The sequence below is a fragment of the Phalaenopsis equestris genome, unplaced genomic scaffold (assembly GCF_001263595.1).
Source record: "Phalaenopsis equestris unplaced genomic scaffold, ASM126359v1 Scaffold000450, whole genome shotgun sequence".
Classification (NCBI taxonomy): domain Eukaryota; kingdom Viridiplantae; phylum Streptophyta; class Magnoliopsida; order Asparagales; family Orchidaceae; genus Phalaenopsis; species Phalaenopsis equestris.
In genome coordinates this window covers 872814-894410 of record NW_018164891.1, presented here as the reverse complement: position 1 = coordinate 894410, position 21597 = coordinate 872814, and the positions used below count along the sequence as shown (strand labels likewise).

Sequence of the window (21597 nt, the reverse complement as noted above, 5' to 3'; positions counted from 1 at the left end):
AGTTCACTCCGTCGGATCATATCATGAAAATGCAACAGAAAAGTTGATCAAACCATGTATTTTCAACAAGTTCTTGCGTTACTTAAACTTGTTGAATGTTTGCAGTTGTTTATTGGCATGATTGCCCAACCCACTTTGGAGTAAGAAACTCCATGACTTTTTTCTTCTAAGGGGCTGAATATTCGCAAGGTGGAGATTTTCTCCTAAGAAGCTAGATATTCGCCAAGGTGGAGAATTGTTAGGCATGACTCATAAAATAGGAATTTGGAGTCTCTTGGATTTGAAAAGGTGAGTCACTTAGTGTGAAGATGTATGTCTCTTGAATTAGTGGGTTGGAGGGAGCGAGGGTGTGTTTGTAAATTTATTTGTGGTTTTTATCTATAAATAGATGTGTAACCCTATGGGTATGTAACTCCTCTGAAATAGTGAATTCGTCGTTCTGCTCCCAAGAATGTAGGCATCTTTGTCGAACCTCGTTAAATCTTTGCGTTCTTTTGGCTTTGTGTCGATTCTATGTTTTCTTCGCCCTAAATTTCACAACAACATTGTTATTTGAAATTAATCATGCAGTAAACTTTTTTTGACTTGCGTCGAAACAAAAACACACTGCAAATAAATTCAAAAAAAAAGCTAAAATTTTTCTGTCAATTGCAGCAGTTTTTCTGCAATTCTGCTGTGATTCGTGAATCAAATTTTTCACACGAAGCACTTTTCCTGTTCGCACAAAAAAAGAATTCTGTCGAACTACTGCAAACTCTTTGCCCGAAGCCCTTTCCTGTTCGTGTGAACTCCTCAACCGAACTGTACCTATCGCAAATCCTCCTGTGACAAACTTGTGAACTCCGCTAGCCGAACACCACTGAACTCCTCTCCTCTGTGAAACTGAAATGTCGCTAAACCGCCTCAAAACTTTTTGCCGCACTGCTTGCAAACCGCTCCTTTGCGAACTTCTCTATCCCGCAAGCCACGGTTCACAAACTTCTCCGCGAACTCCGGATCCCGCTCGAATTTGTGTTGGAAGTGTCGAACTCCTCTCTCAGAACACTAAGGCCCTTCGCGAACACCTCCTGTCGAGATTTGCCTCCCCGAAACTTACTCGATCGCGGGAACTGCTCCTCGTCGAAGTCGCGAACCTCCGCAAAATGTTATGTTTGTGAATTCACGAAATGTCACGGACTCCCGTCGCGATCCTCCGCTCGCCGCAAATCCTCTCGCCTGCAATCCTGTCGCGCGTGTGAAGTCTCCTGTGTCGCAATCCAAGCCGCTGAATCCTTCTCCTTGTCGTGAAACCTTCTTTGTCGAATATGTCGTGATTCGACTGGAACAAGGTCGCGAGTCTTGGTCGCGATCCCTCCCTGCGAATTCCCGCAAACCGAAAGACCTTCACGGAAGTCCCCGAAGCCTGTTGAAAACCGCCCGAACTTCTCCTGCCAAATCCCCAAAATTTTTCTTCTTACTTCCAGTGCTGCCAAAATTTTATTCCCTGACCCAAAAACTTTTTCTGATACCAATTGTTGATAAATTAGGGCGAAGAAAAATAGAAATCGACATAAATCCAAAAGAATACACAGAGATTTCACGAAGTTTGACAAAGATGCCTACGTTCTTGAGAGCAAATCGACGAATTTCAATATTTCAGAGGAGTCCAATTACATACACATAGGGTTACACACACACACACACTATATATATACACGAGTAAAAAACCCATAGATAAATTACTAACACGCCCTCGCTCCCCCCAACCCACTAAATTCCAAGAGACACTTCTTTTAAGTTCAGGAGACACACCTCTTCAACCAAGAGACACATCTCTGCACTCCAAGAGACTCCAAATTCTAGTATATGAGCAATACTTAACAATACTTAAAAACAATTTAATGGGTGCAAAATGTAAAAAGTAAAATAAAAACATAATCACAGAAAGTTGCGGTTGTGAGACACAGGTCTGTAGGGTTTTCTGAAATAAATATTACAAATATTTTTATTTACATACATCAGAATGTGTTTTCAAAATGAATTTAAATAGAACAAAAATGGGAGACTGAGAATATCAAACCCATTGAAGGCTTAACATCAGCGAAGAAGAATGAATCACTGCGCTTATATCATGGTTGATGAGAAGCTGAAATATGACTTGGCTTTCCGCATGTCCAAATAGCTTTATTTATTTGGGGGGCATTTGCATACATAGCACTTGATCTAATGTATTTACATGCTGGCAAGCCAAACTTAAGTTAGCCCCAACTCGTCTTCTCATTTTAAAAAATATTAATATAAAATATACTCAAAATATATTAAATTTTTAAGAAAATTCTTAAGGTAATAAAAGTGATAAGAAAATAATATCTTTTTAGTATTTGTTTCCTAATTTTTCATTCTATTTATCAACTTATTAATACCACGAGTTATGGTATGGCATTCATGCTCGCAAAAAGGATTTCTTAACTTATGCTTTTTCTGAAAAACACGGTTCGAACCCCCAAACGTCACCATAGGTGCGATTTGAATATTTAGATGTATACGTGTAGTGAATAACAAAGAGTGAACTCAATGCAAAATAGTCTACAAAATAGAGCTTATAGAGACATTTACAATATAACCCCAATGAAAGAGAGTAGAGAATGGTCATTAGCAGTGTTAGAGAGCTAAAATAATATTCCTATATATTTACATATTTAACACCTAAATTTTACTTTTTATGTTTTTCTTATATGACTCTCAATTGGTTAATTAGGGCAATGACAAACTTGTGATTTTCCTAGAAGCTTCTAGGGTGAACCGGGTCTACTTGGGAGGCCTCATCCTGTTATAAATAGATGAGGGAGGCTTGTAGAGAGGGGTATGAATCACAAGGAAGAGGAAAAGAATCATTCCAAGAAGAAGAAGAAGAAGAGAGGAGGCTTCAGGAATTGAGGGGTCTTGAGATCTTGTATCAATGTAGTTTCGAGGGAGAGAGAGATCAAGAGGATTGCTTATTCCTCAATGTAAAAAGAAGCCTTGTAATTCTTCTTTATTGTCTTAGTGATTTGATTTTTGATTCCCTCCTGTGGATGTAGGTCTATTAACCGAACCACGTAATTAGTTGGTGTCTATTGTTTTCTTGTGTTTGTTTAGTTCCCTGCAATTTTCCGTTTTCTTGCTTGCACTGTTTGTCTTTCCTTCATCTTTGGCTACAACCAGCTACAAAAATTGAAAGGTTGTCCAGTTCTTTAAAGCATTGCAAGTTCTTGGTGTTCTTGGTGATCAAAAGAATTTCAGTTGCACGAGTTCTTTGGAATTATCTCTTGGTGTTCGGTGGGACAAGAATTTTCAACAATGTTTATAATATTAAAGTTTTTTATATCACATCAAAAATAACATTATTTTAAATATTAAATTAATAAAATGCATCTTTTAATGTATAAATAAGAAGGTATGTGTTGAATCCGTTTAGAACGTACGGTCCCGTAATGTCGATGGTTCATGCCTAAACTCCTTCCAGCAATGTATAAGAGGGAGAGAAGAGAAATCTATGTGAATAAGAGGAGCATTGTGTCATGACAAAAATGGTTTTATGTCATTTCAAGTAGCTTTATATTATGTCATTTCATGTAACTGAACTCGACAGCTCGGTAGATGAATTTGGAAGCTCGTCAGCTTGATATCAAGAGAATTATGTCAGCGAGAGGCAACTCTTATTGCATTAAAGGTCATAACTTTTCTAGGAGTACAAGAGTTTGAGCTAAGTTCTCCAATGTGAAGACATGGGTTTATTTTTATTAAAAGGCTTTCGTTTCATAAACCATTAGACTTCATTACTCCAATGTGAAGACATAGGAGTGTTCTTTATTATATGTTGTTTTTTGTATATCTTTAATCTCTCTATTTTGAGAGCCAGCAACATGTTGGAAGACATTTCTTCAGCATTTGACTTATATGGTTGGATTTTGTTGGAAGAGAGGAATGATTATTTTGTTTTTGGGAGTTTCACTAGCTTCCAATTTCCTTGAGCTAATATGAAAACAGAAAGTTTTTGAAGTTCAATTTCATAGTAGCCCTCATTTTCTCCAAGAAGAGGATATAAAAAAGAAATCTTTTCCCATCAATGAAATCTCATTACTCTGATGTAACATAACACTCTTATATTTCTAGAGGTAAAACTCATTGCTGGATGAAAAATTACATTGGATATTTTCTTTCCTTCTGCTACTGTAAATACCTGCATTCAATTATGTAGACAGGGGGACATGGACTTCCGCTTCAGACGGGAGCAAATCCCTCAATCCCCATCCCTTCCCCACTACCAGTCCACGAGCTACCTACACACGCATGCAGCTCAAGAACTTCTGTGCTCTTCTGAATTCTAAACAGAAGATGAAATGAAGAAGAGAAAAGAAAAGCAGAAGAGAAAAAACAAACTGTAGTGCAGAGCAGAGCAGAGCAGAGTAGCAGAGAGAGTCAGCTTTTTTCACCTTTTCCCATAACTCCCCTCTTTTCTCCTCTCTCTCCTCTGTAAGCCCACATGCTCGCCTTCAATGCGAACCAGGCTTCTCACCAACCACAAATCCCCCCTCCATCTTCTCTTCCTCGCCACCAAGTTGAAAAATGGATCATTTTTTACCGACCCCATTAAAATCTGTGCTAGATCTCTCCAGTAGATTTTGCTGACATCATTCCGTCCTCTTCTTCCTTCCCCCTTATGGCGTTTCCCTGCACCGTGTAAAAAAGTAGCCATCTTTCTCTCTCCTCTGCTCTCCTTGTCTTTCTACGACGAAGAAATTTACTTTTTTTTTTCTTGTGGAGGAAAAGCAGATTACCCTGATAACAGCTGCCAAGAACAGGAAATTGCACAGAGATTTCAGATATTTTGTCTGTGATGATCATTGCTGAGAGAACGAGAGGTGGGAAGGAGATGAAGGGGAGGAATGGGCCCCCCTGCATCAAACCTAATCGGCCTTCTTCTCAGCTCTGTTTTCCTCTACCTACAATTGTTTTAACCTTTCATTTGAGCTTAATTCAGAATTCTCGTCTTCATGCCTTCTTACTCCTTTATTACCAGCGTCCTCTTCTTTTGTTTCTTAAATCTTTCTATTTTCATTATCTCGATTGCTTGCACTTGATTGATAGGTGATGTACATCCTCTGTTAAAGTTACCCTGACCCATTCCTTTAAATGCCATTCCATTTCCCTGTTCTGCATCTGCTCCTCTTTTCTTTTTTATGGGTTTTTGTCCCAAAAATGGAAATAAACCTTCTGGTAGCTTTTTCGCGAGGATTTAGTTGATGGTTTGCCTCTGTTTATCCCATAATTCAAAGGAGCCAGCCTCAGGTTCCTCTCTGCATCATTGAGGGGAAAAAAGAAAATTTTTTTTGTTGAGATGAATGATCGGTGTTCTGTTGAGCCTATTTGAACAGTGTTCTTCCCCAATCATGCCGTTGTGACAATCCCCGGCCCTATTCATGAAGCTGTGAATGAATAACAAGGTAAAAAAAAAAAAAACGAACTTTTTGTGTGATCTCCATGTTTAGTCCAGGGATGGATGCAGTTTTCATCTTTCACTTTGCTGTTCATCAATCATCTGAGATAAAAATAACATCAAATTGTTTTCTTTTTTATTCTTTAAACAATATACTTTTGTACTATTGCAGCCTTTGTGCAGCGAAGAAAGAAGGCAACCCCACTACCCTGATGAAGCACAGTGAGAATCCCACTTACGCACACCATAGCTTTTGGCCTTTTACTCTTACTGAGGAGAAGATGCATTATTCTTCTGACTTATGGGGCCCTGCAATTTGTCTTTAGCGCTGGGTAAAAAACCAATTCTCTGATCGCTTGGAGAAAATGAACATACTTTGCTAGGAAGTAGATGCTATATAGTGTCAAAATGATGGATAACTGATGAACTTTCCACTCCATTGGTTTCTTCTTAGTTTCTGGTTTGATGGGAAAACTTATATCTTGCAGGCCTTCAATGAGGAAATGAATAAGTTTCCTATTTTGGCAAACTTTTGAGGTTAGTGGAGAGGTATGTTCCTCTAATCTTTCTTTTGTTTTATGCTTATTAGTAGATTTTCTCTTGCTTTAGTGTTCGAGGAAGAATATGGCTTCTCAGAACAGAAGTATGAATTTAATGCACACTTTTGTCCCTCTATTTGCTTCATTTTCTCAACTGAAGAATTTGAGCATTATCAATCTTCTGGTTTTATGGGATTATATGTTTGACCATCAAAGCAAAGGTCAATGGTTCTAATCCTTCAAGAAAAAGGAAGAATTTTTAAGTCTCTCTCTCTCTCTCTCTCTCTCTGAGTGTGAGCTTATACAACTTTTCATGCATACATAAGTTGGCACATATGTAAAAATTGAAGTTTAGGTGTTAGATATGTAAATACATTGGAATTAAGTAGTAGGTATGTAAATCTTCCCAATTTTAATTGAATGGTCTCCATTGTTGCTTGCAAAAAAATGTATATAAATATATGAATTTTACATGTTTTACAGGTCTTCATTGTCTTGCAGAGCTCTGTTCTCAACTTTAATTAGTTATTGTCTATGCCTCTTAAGCATCACCCGAATGCTTTTTTTGTCAGTGGCTTTCAGTCTTCTTATGTCTCTAATTTATGCAAACTGGCAGCAAATTTTTTTCTGAATTATTTTTTCTTACCATTGTATTTGAATGCTAGTTTTTATTGAATTGTTATATTGAACAATTTAGCTTCATCTGCTGTAAAATTTGTTTGATGTTCTGTTGACCTGTTTTTTCTGTTGTGTTACTCAATTATGTGGAGCCAAAATTTCTTGTAGATAAAAAAATTACAATAAATGATTTAAGTTTCTCCTTGAATACAAATCTTTGATTGATTTATTGTTGTGGACTTTGAGAATATTTTAGTATAATGTAAAGATGTTGAAGGATCATTTGATTACTTTGAGAGATCTTTTGTTGATTTTGAGTGGTCTTGTCATATTTTGTCTGATTTGGTAAAAATTTTTTGTCTAACTCATAAGCCAATAGATAGAAAATGGTGAGGATATTGGAGATGCCAATTTAGAGAACAAAGGGAGGATTTTTTTTTTTTTTAGGTGCTTGTAAGAGGGGTTTTTTTTTTTCCTTTTATTTTTGCTTCAAGGAAATGAGGTGTTGCTTTTTTGAATTTCATCAAAAGAAGAAATTCTTTACCATAATTGTGAGAAATTCGCGCAATAATGGGAAGAGTGTAATAGCACCAACTTCTCTATATTTATCTCACATACTTGTAGGGGGTGGTTGTGTTCTCTCTTAGCTTGTCACATGTAAAAAGTAGGATCTCTATCCTTGCATAGAACATGGTACATGTATAGTAGTACATATTTTTCAATCTCTTGATGACAAAAAGGAGTTTGGTCCATTTATCACATCAATGAGTTCAAATCGATCACAAAAAAAATGAATTTTGTGAAAATCAAGTTTGGCAATAAAATCAATTTAATAGTCTCCCATTATCTCCCCATGATCAGGACAACATTGTAATTGTTGTAAGTAGTTGGTTGTATTCTATAAAGCTCAATATTGTTTGAGATCTCATCCTTACAAATGACTTTAAATGATAGAATAAATAGGAAGGTTATTTTTCTTAGACGTTGACAATAGGAGCTAGTTTCAGAATAAGGGCAATAATAATATAAGAGATGTATCAAATCTCATAGGAAGAACCAATAGTCAAATTACTAAAAAAGCAAGTATTAAGATCTCCTAAACGTGTGTTGATATTGTGGGAAGTCTAACCACACAATAAAAAAATGTAGGAAGTGCATCGATCAAAAGCCAAAGGAAGAGATGAGGAATACAATCCTAGAAGACATTGAGAATGCATTGAAACTCAGTATGAATAATTCAATGAAAGCATGTCTATCGGACTTAAGTATTTCATTTTCTAAACACAAATCTCATTTTCTAAACACAAATCTAATAATAAATTAGTGCACATGCAATATTTGCAATGGTATTTATTTAATATCTTAAATATTGTGAGCATTGGAGACATGATAGTTAAGATAACAAGCAAAACTATTTGAAAGCTTAATCAATTTATGTATATCTCTAGATTGAAGAGAAACTTCTTCTCCATTAGACTACCAATTTTGAATGGATGTTTTGTTACTTTTAAAATTGACATTTTGAAAAGCGATGAAATGCATCGTAATAAGTGCTTGGGTCAACTAAATAAAAACCGCTTAGAGAGGAATAGTATGAGTTTCCTTATCACAAAGGCAAATTCAATGAGAGAGAAATGTCTAAAGATTAATAACATCAAAGGCCAAATTTTAAATTTAAAGACCTAATTAAGACCACCTTGATGTTAAGCAAACAAAGAGGGTTGGTTTTTTTTTTAAAGATTATGAGATAATTGAAAACCAAAAGGTTGGAGTGAACCCACTGTTATGTGGAGCCCGTTATAAGAAAAAAAAAAAAAAAAAAAGGGGAATAACTGCACGTTTCTTCCCTCCCGTCTCTCTCGCTCCTATTTTTCGCGAACCGCTCCTATTCGCGATATATCTATCTCTCTTTCTCCCGTTCGCTATCCCTCCCCCGTCCGTGCGATTTCTCCCGTCCCTGCGTGCGAAAGAAGCCCGCCGAGAGAGAAATTCCCGCGCGATTCCTCCTTTCTCCATTCTCTGGTTTTGCGATCTACTGTAGGCATCGCAGGAAGAAGATTTCTCCTTTGGATTCTTCTTGAGGCTTACGGGAGTAGAAGAAGGAAGAAGGAAAAGAAGAAGATAGTGAAGAAAAAGAAGAAGATAGTGAAGAAGAAGAAGAAGATAGTGAAGAAGAAGGTGCTTATTCTTGATTCTTCTTGTTTGGCTTGGAGCAGAAGAAAAAAAAAGGTTTTTTCTTGTACGTATTTCTTCTTCTTTGGAGTTCTTGCACTTGGGTGAATCTCGGTGAAAAGAGAAAGAGCAAGTGAGAGATCCTTTAATTGTAGTTGAGATCAAACGGTGTAAATTCCTAAATTAGTAAAATCCTCTGCAACTCCGTGGATGTAGGCAATTTGCCGAACCACGTAAATCTGTGTGTTTTTGGTGTTAATTTTCTCGTGCTATATTTATTCGCTTCGTAGTCGATCGTTATAAATTTCAAAGTTATCATAACACCCACAAAGGGGACCATTCCCTATTAGAATCATCATGATATGTTACCTTTATAAATGATAGTTGCAAATGCTTATGGGTTTATTTTATAAAAAATATATTTGAATTGTTTTCAAGTTAATGAACTGAAAAAAACTTTGTGGAGATTGCCACAAAAGACAAAATTAAGTGCTTGTGATAAAAAAATGTTTAGAGTATGATTATAAAAATAAATAATTGCTTGTAGTATTTGTGTGGAGGGAATGATCTGGGAACTCGAGGCCGAAATTAGTTGATTGAATGAATAGAGCTCTCAATGAATGTGAAATGTGCATGAGACCATATGATGCAACTCTCCTAGGATAGTAAACATGACATCATATTTGATCGACTGTCCATTATATTTAATTTTAGGCTCTATTAAATAGCCTATATAGGAAAGAATGAATATTTGTCGTATTCAGAAGATTTTGCCTATATTGATTAAATTGTTAAAATTAAATTTGACCCAAAATTAAATTAATATTTCATGGTTTAATATGATAAATATGCATTTAACTATAAAATTGTGGATATTGATGGAAAAATAATTGTTATAATTGAAATATTTTCTTCAATACATTTATATTCTACAAAGATAAGTCAACTACTATAACAAAAGACCGAAATTAGCTTTCATCTATGGTTCCCTAGAGGAAAACATTTACATGATTTAACTCAAAAGCTTTGTTGAATTTGAAAAATAAAGTCATCTGTGCAAAAGAATAAAAGCCTTTTGTGGCTTGAAATAAAACCTTGCTAATTATACAAAAAATTTAATGGGTTTGTGCAAATGATTAAATTTTACAAATGCGGCACTAATCAATGTTAATATGTCAAAGGAGTAGAAAAAGATTAATTAAGCTATTATTGTTTGGGCATGACATGTTAATGATAAAACTGATATTTAAATGATCATAAGAACTTTGCTGAAAGCAGTGGTTCTATAAATTATCAAGATTAATGGGGCTCTCATTAATACGACATGAAAGAGATATATGTTGAACAGTTGAGGCTTTGTAAATTATAAATTAATCTTCACAAATGGTATGGAGATGCCTTGCAAAATGGTTTTCTGACAATGACAATCATGTATGTATATATATTGTTTATCATGTGTAGCGAAAATTTTTTTTTAGATAAAATCTTCATAAGATATCGTTGAACTTCCTCTGCACATACAAATCTTTGATTAATATTTTAGAGATATTATAAGATTGATTATTGATTTTGAAAGGCCCTTCAATGATTTATGGCATAGAATGTTGGCCGTTAAAAGAGAAGCATAAAACTAAGTGTTGCTGAGATGAGAATGCTTAGGGGGATGGGTGGCTTGACACTTAAGAGACAAAATGTGATGCGATTGTACCTGTGAAAGGGCTGGTGTAGCTCCAGTGGCAGAAAAGATTAGAGAGAGTCATCTTTGATGATTTAGTTATATTAAACGTCGATAATTGGATGATCCAGTCAGTTGAGTAGATGTTTTTGATTTGACTTATGTTAAGAGAGTAGATGTGGACCTAAATGGTCTAGGGCATAATGTATTAAAAAATGATCTTAATTTATTATTAAATGAAAATATGACACTCAATGGGACACAATAGATTAAAGGATTCATGTAGCCGATCCCACCTATTGTGAGAAAACGGCAATAAAGCGAAAAATCAGATCGAGAAAAATTCGCAAACAGAAAAACAGTGGAAACACACAGATTTTACGTGGTTCGGCGAATTGCCTACGTTCATGGAGCTGCAGAGGATTTTATTACTTCGAGAAATTACACCCGTCGATCACCTCGACGGTTACAAGAAAGCACACACTCTCTCTTCCTCTCTCTCTCTCTTCTTCTCTCTCTCAACTGAGAGCCACGTGAAGAATATTCAAGGAGAGAAAACAGAAAACAAGCCTTTCTTTTCTCTTAAGCTTCACAGCCGAAGGATGAAGGAGGGAGAGCAGGTTGGCTTGAGGAAGTATATGGGCTTGGCACCTTTTCCTTTTTGTAAGTAGCAGCAAAAACCCATATAAAGCAAAACAGCTAACTACCATAAGCAAAAGGCGGCAAGGAAGGTGAATATACGAGACGTGGTTTCGTGTGAGACCAAAAACAGGAGGCAGGAAACACAGGGAAGAAGCGGGAAGCTTTAATTATGAAGTTAATTAATCACATTATTAACACTTTAATGATTTTCCTAAGGAAGAAGTGCACAGGGCTCCACATCCTTAACACCACCTAGTGGGATAATGGCTTGTTATTGTTGTTATTTCAATATTTTGTGGGATTGTATGATAGATTTTTTTTTCAAGCTCATTTCTTCTTTCCTGTAGTTTTGATTGCAGCAAAAGAAGAAGCTCCCATAACATAGAAAGGAAGATGGTGATAGCAGCAATAACAACCTCTTATTCTTAGTGGTACAAAAGCATGTAGTTTTATTTTCTGTCATCAACATAGAGAGCAGTATGCTTTTTTTCGACTTCGTATGGAGAGAAATTATTTGTGCATCCCTTTTTTGAAGCTTATAAAATATTTGATTTTATATGTTAATGTACATAGGTTAATCCCACTGATTCATGTAAATTAATGTCTGATGTTTGTGATCTTTAACGTGTTCTAGTCTTCATTTGACTATCATTGTAATGTGGATTGATGTTAAAACAATGTGGAGTGATATGTCATCTCAACTTTTACAAAAAACTACGCTATGGATTTTAGAGCATTACTTTTGTGTAATTTGCAGGGTCATCATATCTCCTGAGTTGAGCATTTCCAGAAGTTAGAATAATACAACTATTATCTTTCAATTCTTTCATGATGGAGAATGATTTCTTCAACACCAATTCATCAGCAGCAGATCACAGTTACATGGCCGCCATGGATGGATTTAGCTCGCATATGTTTTCAGGTTCTATGTTTCATTCAGATATACAAACCGATCCGATATATCTTACGTACCACGAAGAAGACCCAAACAGTAATCTGTATGCCTCAAACATACCTCATATTACAAATCCTCCATTCAACGCCTCAATCGGAAACACCAACTTAAGAGATAATCTCATTGGAACTTCTTTGTCTTCCGCTTCGCTCGCTAATCTTCTTTCAATGACCACCAGTTTGTGTGAAATTCATAGCACTTCGCCGAATCCCAAATTGGGCTATGATGATTTTTCGAGGCATCCGTTGGCTTCAACTCAAACATCCAGCACAGTTCACCCTTCTTATCTCGTAGGAAGCTTAGAACAAGGTTGGATTTCCAACAGATCTAATCTGAGCTTTGATCATTCGCACGGAAACGAGCTTTCGCTGAGTCTGGGCTCCTCTCAGCCTTCTGTCATGAGCTTGCCAAACAGTGCTGAACAGTCCTCTGAAGTAAGCTATTCTGGCACAACTAGCGTTATGCCGCGAGGTGGCGGTTTCATTGATGTTAATAAGATGCATAATCTTCCACGAGATCACCGCAACTCATTTTCGAACAACGAGAAGCTCTCATTGTGCTGTGGACCTGTGCATATGCCCGTTCACTTTTCTAGCACATTATTAGGATCGAGATATCTATTTTTTATTGAAGAAATACTTTCAGAACTTGCCAGTTATGTGACTGAAGATGTGGAAGAGGTTGATGATTCATTCGCAGATACTGTGACTGAGGCGAAGGGGTCTTCTTCTAGCTGTTCTATAGTGAATGGATTTACAGGAATGGGCTCTAATCGGTTGCCATTTTGTTTAGGAGAAAATGAACGCGAACAACATATAGATTTACAGTCACAGGAGCCAAATAGTACGCGAAAATATGAGCTAATAAATATGCTACAGATGGTATGAGGTTTTGGTTTTATTTTATAATGATTATCATCAATTTTTTTTATCCATATTTGTTGCATTTTTTATTGTCTTTAATGCTCTTGGTTGAACTTCTCTCTATTTTACTTTTCATAGCCTATTAGTTGTTCTTTTTCCTTAACGGTAAACTTAGTGATGAGATTCTATCACATGGGAATTTTATATGGTAAAGTGCCAAAATGGTCCTATGATTTTTTACATTGAGCAATTTTAGTCTTAAACTTTATATAAGTGCCAGATTAGTTGCAAACTTGTTACATTGGGGCTAAAGTAGTCTTTCATGGAGATTATTTTGGTCCGTCATGTTAAAAAAGGCATGGGGACTAGATTGAAAATTTTTTAGATGATGGAACTAAATTGACCACTTGTAAAGAGTCATGAGACTATTTTTACACGGTTCTCAAATTTTAAACAACCAAATAGTTACATTGTAAAAACTTAAACTCCACCCATATTGTTCGCTTTTCCCTAATGGTCTTACAGTTTTTTCCTGTTGGTAGAATTTTCCAGTAGGTCCCCTAAACCCGAGACGCTCTCATACAAGCACAGTAATTTTATAGATTATCTGATAAACTTTCAACCGATACACCAAAAGACAACTCAATATAATCAGCTGCTTTCAACCACATTATCAAATTATAATTTAAAATTTTCTCCAAATTTTGTCATACAGAAACTCTTTCTTCTTAATCTCACAGGTTGACCAGAGATTCAGTCAGTTTGTAGATCAGATTCAGAATGCTGTTTCAGCATTCCATTCTGCAACAGCTTCAGGCTGCCATCTTCCTGCAAAGTTTGCCATCACAACCTTATCCACATTTTATAGGACTATCAGAAAGAAAATTACAGGTCAGATTGCTTCTTTTGGTCAAGAACCGAGCTTTGAATTCATGGAGGAGGAAGAGAGGAGCTTTGAGTCTTCTTTCATCCAGAGACAATGGGCTCTTCAGCAGCTGAAGAGGAGTGATCAGCCCTCATGGAGGCCACAGAGAGGTTTGCCAGAAAAATCTGTCTCTGTTCTTCGTGCATGGATGTTTCAGAACTTTTTGCATCCGTGAGTTGCTTTAAATATTTAATTTCAGAGCAATTTTCAAAATTTATGATAAGGTTTTCTTTGTAATTTTTTTGTTTAATTTATGATATTTATGAATGATTTAAGGTACCCAAAAGACAATGAGAAGCAATTGTTGGCGCTTAAAAGTGGGTTGACTAGGAGTCAGGTAATCAGTTTTTTGGAATATTTACGTACATACCCCTGAATTCCCATGCATTTACATATCTAACCGCTATAATTTTTACATACATGCCCCCACCTAATCTATGCATGGAAAGGTGTATTCCACTCTTTAGAAGATAAAATGTTGGTGTTTTTTATTTGATATGAAAGATTTGGATGATATAAATATAAGTAGTAAAGTTTGTGCTAAAATATGTTAATACATAGGAATTGGGGCATTTACATGCATACCCCACAATTCTTATGTATTTACATTTTAGCACCTAAACCATCATATTTGTTGGTGGCAAAGCTCTTTTCAAAGTTGATGATAGTGATCTAATATTGAATCTCATATGCACTAGATTTGTGCTTCGATAGTTAACATTCCAAAAATATAAACAATTTTTTTTTTTGTTCCAATTTCATAATAATGAAGAATAATAGGGGTATTTTGCATATTTGAGAGTTGAGCTTACATGAAGTCAGCTGAAATTGAAATTTTTAGATGTGAGAATCAGAATACTTCTGGACTGAGATTCAAAGAGTACTATTTTTTTATTGATGAATGTCATTTGCAGATTTATCTTGTTCTTAGTTGAAGTTTAAATTTACTTTATACTTATCTAACTTGCTTAAATTTGAGGTTTTGCCCGCCCTTAATTAAAAAAAAAAAAAATTGGTTCCTCCTTTGAATTTACATGCTCTTCTTCTTCCTTTTCGTAAAAATTGGAGGTGCGGGGATGAAACTCGCACAACACGGACCTTTATGCTTTTCACTTGGGTTTCACATATTAAGGGGGTGTTCGACCACGTGTTCGACCAAACATAGCATTTACGTTAAATAGGGTTTAGTAAATCTGATAAATTCGGATTTATAAGATACCAGATGCTATAAATCCATAATAGTGTTTAGATCAGTTAATGTTAAATCCACTTAAATCTGTTTGATGTGTTAGGAAACTTATTTCAGGATTTAATTTTTTTCTGAAGCTAAATTCCTTAAATCAGCCTAAAAATCGGATATGGTAAACTCGGGTTTACAATAAAAAAAGTGATGGAACAAAAGAAATTTGGAGGTGTAGGGATGGAGCTCCCTCTTCTTCTTCCTTCCTCGTAAAAATTGAAAGTGAGGCGATAGAACCCGCACAACACGGACCTTTATGTTTTTCGCTAGTGTTTCATAGATCAAGGGGGTGTTTGGTTGCAGATAGGATTTATGTTAAATAGGATTTAATAAATCCAATAAATCCAAATTGATCAAATCCAAGTGCTGTAAATCCAAAATAGTGTTTGGTTCAGTTAATGTTAAATCCACTTAAATCTGTTTGATGTGTTCTAATTTAGTAAATTTAAATTTACGCCAAAAAAAGTGATGGAACAGTGAGCAATTTGGATTCACCGAACCACCGGATATACGTTAAATCCTATCGAACGAATGGCGCTATCAAACGCGGCCTACAAGATCCAAGCTGCTTAACACCATAGTGTTGCAACTTATAGTTTTCTATGAGATTAATAAGTTTTTCTCTCATCTTCTCATCTCATTAATTTCAATTAACACCATCCTTTGTTCTCTGAGTTACCAGGTCTCAAACTGGTTTATAAACGCAAGAGTTAGGCTCTGGAAACCTATGATTGAAGAAATGTATTCTGAAATCAACAGAAAGAACCGAGCTGAAGAAGGATCCAGCGCTCTGCACAGAAGCCATTGAAGCAGACAAGGTAGCATTTTTATTTATTTTTTTATTTTTTTTTTCCTTCAAAATTACAACATTTCAGTAAATATTGTTAAAATCCAAACTGTCTGCGTTGCATGGTTCAGGAAACCAAGTGGGAAGAGCATGCTTATGGATCCAGTTATATGTTTGGATTTGTGTTTAATTGTTTATATTTTCTGTTGGTATTAAAAGTGTAACCTTGTTGCTTATCTGCACACTTTGGCCAACTCTGTAATGTTTCTATTTATATATTGCTGACTAATTTTCATCTGTTCATGGAATAGCAGCATAGAGAATTTTCTTTAGTATTAATAAATATTCAATGATTTTCATACATTTACATATCTAAGACCTAAAATTTAATATTTACATGCACAGCATTAATGATTTATTTTCATTAAAAATATATGTACAATAATAATTAACAAAAGAAAGCTCACAAATCATTGTGCATGCATGAGAAAAATAAATGTCAATGTGAAAGAATAATGAAGAGGATGGAGGTCATTGAGTCTATAATTGATGGACATCAAGAAATTATTTTCATCGGCCATGAATCTGATTCATGTATTTAGACTTAGAAAAATTCAAAAGCCTAATTTTAGGTGATTAGAGTTTGATTTTAATAAATTTATAGTCAAGCTTATCTCAACAAGATTCAACTAATGGCGTTGAATGCGATTCAATTCAGGTCCAAATGAGTCTAGATCAAACACTTGAAGTATAGTGAAAGGTTTTGGTGCATCAATTAAAAGGAAGATAATAATAAAATTTGGGCTCTACAAGAGAAATCCAAAATGTTTAAGATCAGTTCATTTTGATGTCGTTTAGGCGTTTGAATATTATAAAATTGCGTGTGATTAAGAAAATCAATGTGAACCGTTCAATTAAGTATTTTGTGAGGTTTGCTAAATTTATCAAAATGTTCTTCTAGAAAATTATAAAGAAATTCTCATTCTTCACTCATGGGGGGAGGAGAAAAAATAAATTGACCATAAAATTTTAACTCTTAAAGTCTCATCAGTTTTTGTGTGTCACCCGATATCACGACCGGCTATTGGAGTTCGTCGTTGACACCAAAGGCCACCATTAAATATCAGAGAATATAGAGACCACCAGTTGTTAGAGGACCATCAACAAGTACAATTTTGATAGCCCTAATATGACCATTTTAACCTCCTACAGCTATGATTTATGCAGTCAACTACAGTTGCTACAGCATCTACATATAATTTGGTTAGCTCTTTATAGTTTTCATAACCACAAAATACAGCTCCTATGGTTAACCATACTCATTATAGTTCCTCCAAAGATTATTGCTCTCAAATTATAACAGTTATATTCTTAATTACCCTTATAAACATTCATATCTAAGAGGTTATTTCTAAGCAATTAATATTTTAATATCATATTATAATCTCACATTTCTGTTGTCATTTAAGAGGGAATAGTTATGAAAACCGCCCCAAATGCAATTAATATGCTAATTAATATTAGATTCCTGTTGTCATTTAAGTGCAATACAGTAGCTGTCAGCGGATTGTCGTATTTGAATTTGATCGATCGGGTCAACCAGTCGTGTGACAATTGCTCCTGCCAAGATAAAGCTGGTTAGTTGGCTATTCGTGACTGGACGTCCTTAAAAGGAGCTTGGATAGCTGGGACCGTAAGCGTGATTCGTCGATTGAATCCGCCGACATCACGATCGATTGTTCAGTCGTTGAATGACTATTTCTGTTATGCTCCTTTAGCTTGACGTTTCGATTGTCTGTCCATCGTCTTTAGTCGTTTGATTTCTTTGATATTTGTGTTGTCAGTTTTGGTGCATACAATATGCATATGCATATGTATATATGTATGTATATGTGTGTATATATATATATATATCATAATCTTCAAATCATTCAATGCATATCGAACTAATGAAGTCCAATTGTGATGCAAATAAGCTATGATTGAAATCTTCTCGATGATTCAGACATGCTCTCACAATTTGTTTTGCAAACATAAGTCAACTTGATGCTTTGACTATGATTGAAATACTTTTAGATTCAATTGCAAGATGCTATTTTTGACTCTTATTGATAATGATTTTCTTAACGGCGTAAGATATTTAGGTTAACAATAGCTAACATGCAAGTTTTTTTGACATTTATATCGTCTTGCTTGGGAATGAAGTTATTTATTTTGTTCTTGGTGTAATTTTTAGTTGTTTATGCCATAATTATGTTAGCACACTCAGTAATTCAGTTCTTTGCTTCAAGGGGTACAAAGTGTAAAATTCGATAGGTTTAGGATCCGACATCGTAGAGCTAACTCTTGGGCAGCACCAAAGCTTTATCGCCACATCCTTGTATGCACATGAGTGCACTTGAGAGTGATTTTTAATAAACCCATCCCATGCCACAACGTCGTTACCTAGAGTCATGACTCCAAGCCATTTTAATGGATTGTTGGGCCCGCTTTGGGAAGCAGTTAAGTGAATTTTAGAGGCGTTGATCAAATCATAAATAGACACAACGAAGTTGAACCCTGCCGTCATGGCACCCAATTATTTTATTAATAATACACGCCTGTAACTGGTGCAAAAAAAAACTATGAAATTTTAGAGCGATGGACCCATAACGGCTCTGTGCCCTTGGCGTCGCATGCCAAATTATTTATAAAAATTGTGTGGGAGCTAAACGGTTCACCATCCAAAATTCCCTCTCTTCTTCTTCCAGCTTATCTGACCTCCAATTTTTTTATGAAGAATATGACATCTCGTCAGCATGCAAAGGGGATAAAATTTGTTGGCGATGGATCTGACATCTGTCATTGCATGAGTGTCGAGGTCTTAAGAAGGGGAGAGAAAATAATTTCCCACAAGATCTCTGCTTCTATGGATGGTATCCAACCTCAGTGGAATTTAGAGGAAGTTGCCCACTTTGTCCCTCATGTGGCTTCTCCCCATCCCCATTCCATCTCCGAGCATATTCAAAAGTTGCAGAATGATGTCACTACAATCAGTCAGATAGTGGACTTCCTCGAAGATCAATCAAGCCAGTTCAAACGGGAGAATACCAAACTTGTCGAGTGGCATAACTGATCGCTTAAATGGTGGCGAGGAGTAGCCCTACTTCCTTCCTAGCAGTTAAATTTGGAGGCATGATCAAGTAAGATGATGAACAACAACATGGAGGATGATGATCATGACATGAGAGGTGAATAGTCATCTTTATTTATGTTGTTATGTTCCCTAATTGTTGATTTCCCCATATAAGTATCATATTTTGTTGTTTGAGCAAATTATGTATGGATCTTGTTTAGAATAAATGGAGAAAATGTGCTTATTCGGTTCTGCTTCAATTGAATGTTTATACATTGGTATAAACAATCTTAGATCGTTTTTAAACTTTTTAAAAAAAATGTGTGCCAAAGTACCATGTTTTAGCCTTGCATCGTGGCGTCAGTGCCTAGCACCACAACATGAGGCAACTCGGGGGTTTGGGATTCTCGAGATTTAATTTTGCACTGCTATGCCTGTATATAGCGACGTAGTGCCCAGCACAGGCGTTAAAACACTCACTCTCAGTGTTGAGGAGCTAGGCTTTACCGTTGATTGACCTCTTATGTTTAATCAATAGCACCGTGACGCTCAAGATTGGTGCATAGGCGCTATTTTCTGGTAATTATTGGCTGATGTTGCATCCACCATGTCATTAAAAGCCACAGCTCTCATGTTAAGTGCTGCACCACCATGTGACACATGGCGCCTAAAAGTGAATCCTTTTGGTCCCAAGGGCGATGGCTAATTGGACAAGTGTTCGAGTCATGTCATTCGTGCCATGACACAAACATGCCAAAGATGTGGTGCTACACTTACATATGTAACTTTATCATGTCAGTTGACATGGCACCTATCACATCAATGGTGTCTAGGCTCAAGTACAGGAGTCTATGCATCATTCTATCTAATTACACATATTTCAATTGATCGTGGCACTATCTATATCCTATCAGCTGACATGATAGTCACCACATCAACAACACTACAATGCCAATAATTGGTACTGAGAAAAAAGGACAAATTCTTATAAGGCACGTTGTGGTGAGAATGTTACACACCATGCTAATAAGGCACTTTTGATGTCAGTGGCTTTGCAGTGTCATGATTTAACGTCACAATGCCATGACCTATTTTTTTTCACTTGAAAGGGGTAGCCTTGGGCTACCCCTGAGTTGAAGATATGACTATTTAAAGCCGCTTTCAGCCATTTGAGTGATTTGAAAGCCACCTTCCTCTTAGTGAGTTTTCCCTCCTTAAAGTTGAAGTTTTTGAATCTTCTTTCTCTTTCGGCTCCCTCAGAGTGACATGAGAGTGTTTGAAGTATGTGAGCTTCCTCTCACACTTAACTTTCTTAATTCCTATATTTTATAGATCATTCATTATCGAAAGTGGTGTCAATCATGGTTAGAGGAGCACTAGAGCACTTGGAGCTCCTTAGAACTTTTTGAGTCTTTGAAACAAGCTTTGGAGCATTTAACCTAAGGGACTACACTCAATCATCACGTAGGTGAGATTACCTTCCTTCCTTTACATTTTTCTTTCCATTAGGTTTTGTGTTAGAGGACTAAGCTTAGATTGTTGTTAGAGAAAGCCCCAGATTAAGAGTTTTTATATCATCCCCCTCATTATTTTTTGAGCAAAATGAGTGCATTAGAAGTTTTCACTATCATCTTACTCAATTTTAGTTCTAGTGCCAGAGTTGGTGTCGCTTGCTATACCTATTTTTGGGTGTGGCACCTGGGTACCATACTCATTATCACTTGATAACATCACAACATTATGTTCATAATGCCATGATTCAGTCATTTCTCAAATTTGTGTCTGACAACTAGGAGCTGCTTAGCTGCACCATGACATCAAGCCCACACTTAATGTCTAAGAGACACTCTATTGATCTCCACTTCTTAGCCCTTCTAAAATTGAGTCATTTTTTTACCTAGGGTCATGACATTGAAGCATTCAGTCATGGCCTCACCAATCGAGAATAAAGGAGTTGTTGTCAACCTTACGATGCTAAGGCTTTGAGCCTACTTGGGTTGGTGCCTTGACTCTACTGCTAGAGCAGCAGCACTAGTTGCCTAGTGTTGCAACACTAGTCATGGGCGACATAGTGTCAAAACCTTAATCTAAGAATTTTTATTCTCTTTGTGATACGTAGTTGTTGTACAGCATTTGTTGCAGTGCAACAACTGTGAGTTCATGTCAATTAGTTGGGTTCGGCTTGGATGAACACTATTTGGCCTTTAACCTTTATAAGTTGATGAACTCAGGGGTTTTAACCATGGGTTGTCATTACACCCTCGTGTATGATCTCTTATTGGGTCAAGCTCGGTTATTTCAAAAAAAGGAGTCCCGACCTTTATAGGTTGGAGGCTTGAAGATTTGTATCCCAGATTGTTGATACATTTTGATCTCTTTCTTTTGGACTTTTCTCACGTACTTTTAGAATCCCCTTAGGAGAGTCAATATGGGCAATAAGGCATGAGCACAAATCTCGTGGAACATGATGTGTATGGACAATTAATGAGGATTTGGAGTAGAAGCTCATACCTTGTATATATATATGTACAAGGTATGAGAGTGTGTTGCATTATATATTTGTATCCCAACTATATATAAATATGATATATATATATATATATATATA

The 21597-nt window shown here is 36.0% G+C and overlaps 1 protein-coding gene across 4 annotated transcripts; it reads left to right on the top strand.

Annotated features, from left to right (window-relative positions):
- Positions 1–4146: 4146 nt before the first annotated feature.
- LOC110027812 (BEL1-like homeodomain protein 3) lies at positions 4147–16169 on the top strand. 4 transcript variants are annotated; one of them, XM_020729393.1, is made up of 8 exons: positions 4147–5465; positions 5631–5790; positions 5947–5995; positions 11862–12940; positions 13663–14018; positions 14124–14184; positions 15770–15905; positions 16006–16169. In XM_020729393.1, exons 4-7 carry the CDS (start codon positions 11933–11935, stop codon positions 15893–15895), a joined length of 1551 nt encoding a protein of 516 aa, XP_020585052.1. In that variant the 5' UTR covers positions 4147–5465; positions 5631–5790; positions 5947–5995; positions 11862–11932; the 3' UTR covers positions 15896–15905; positions 16006–16169. The 4 variants fall into 4 exon arrangements, with proteins under 4 accessions (XP_020585052.1, XP_020585051.1, XP_020585054.1 ...); XM_020729392.1 differs by having other exon boundaries at positions 4148–5465; positions 5947–6007; XM_020729395.1 differs by lacking the exons at positions 4147–5465; positions 5631–5790 and having other exon boundaries at positions 5810–5995.
- Positions 16170–21597: the final 5428 nt, after the last annotated feature.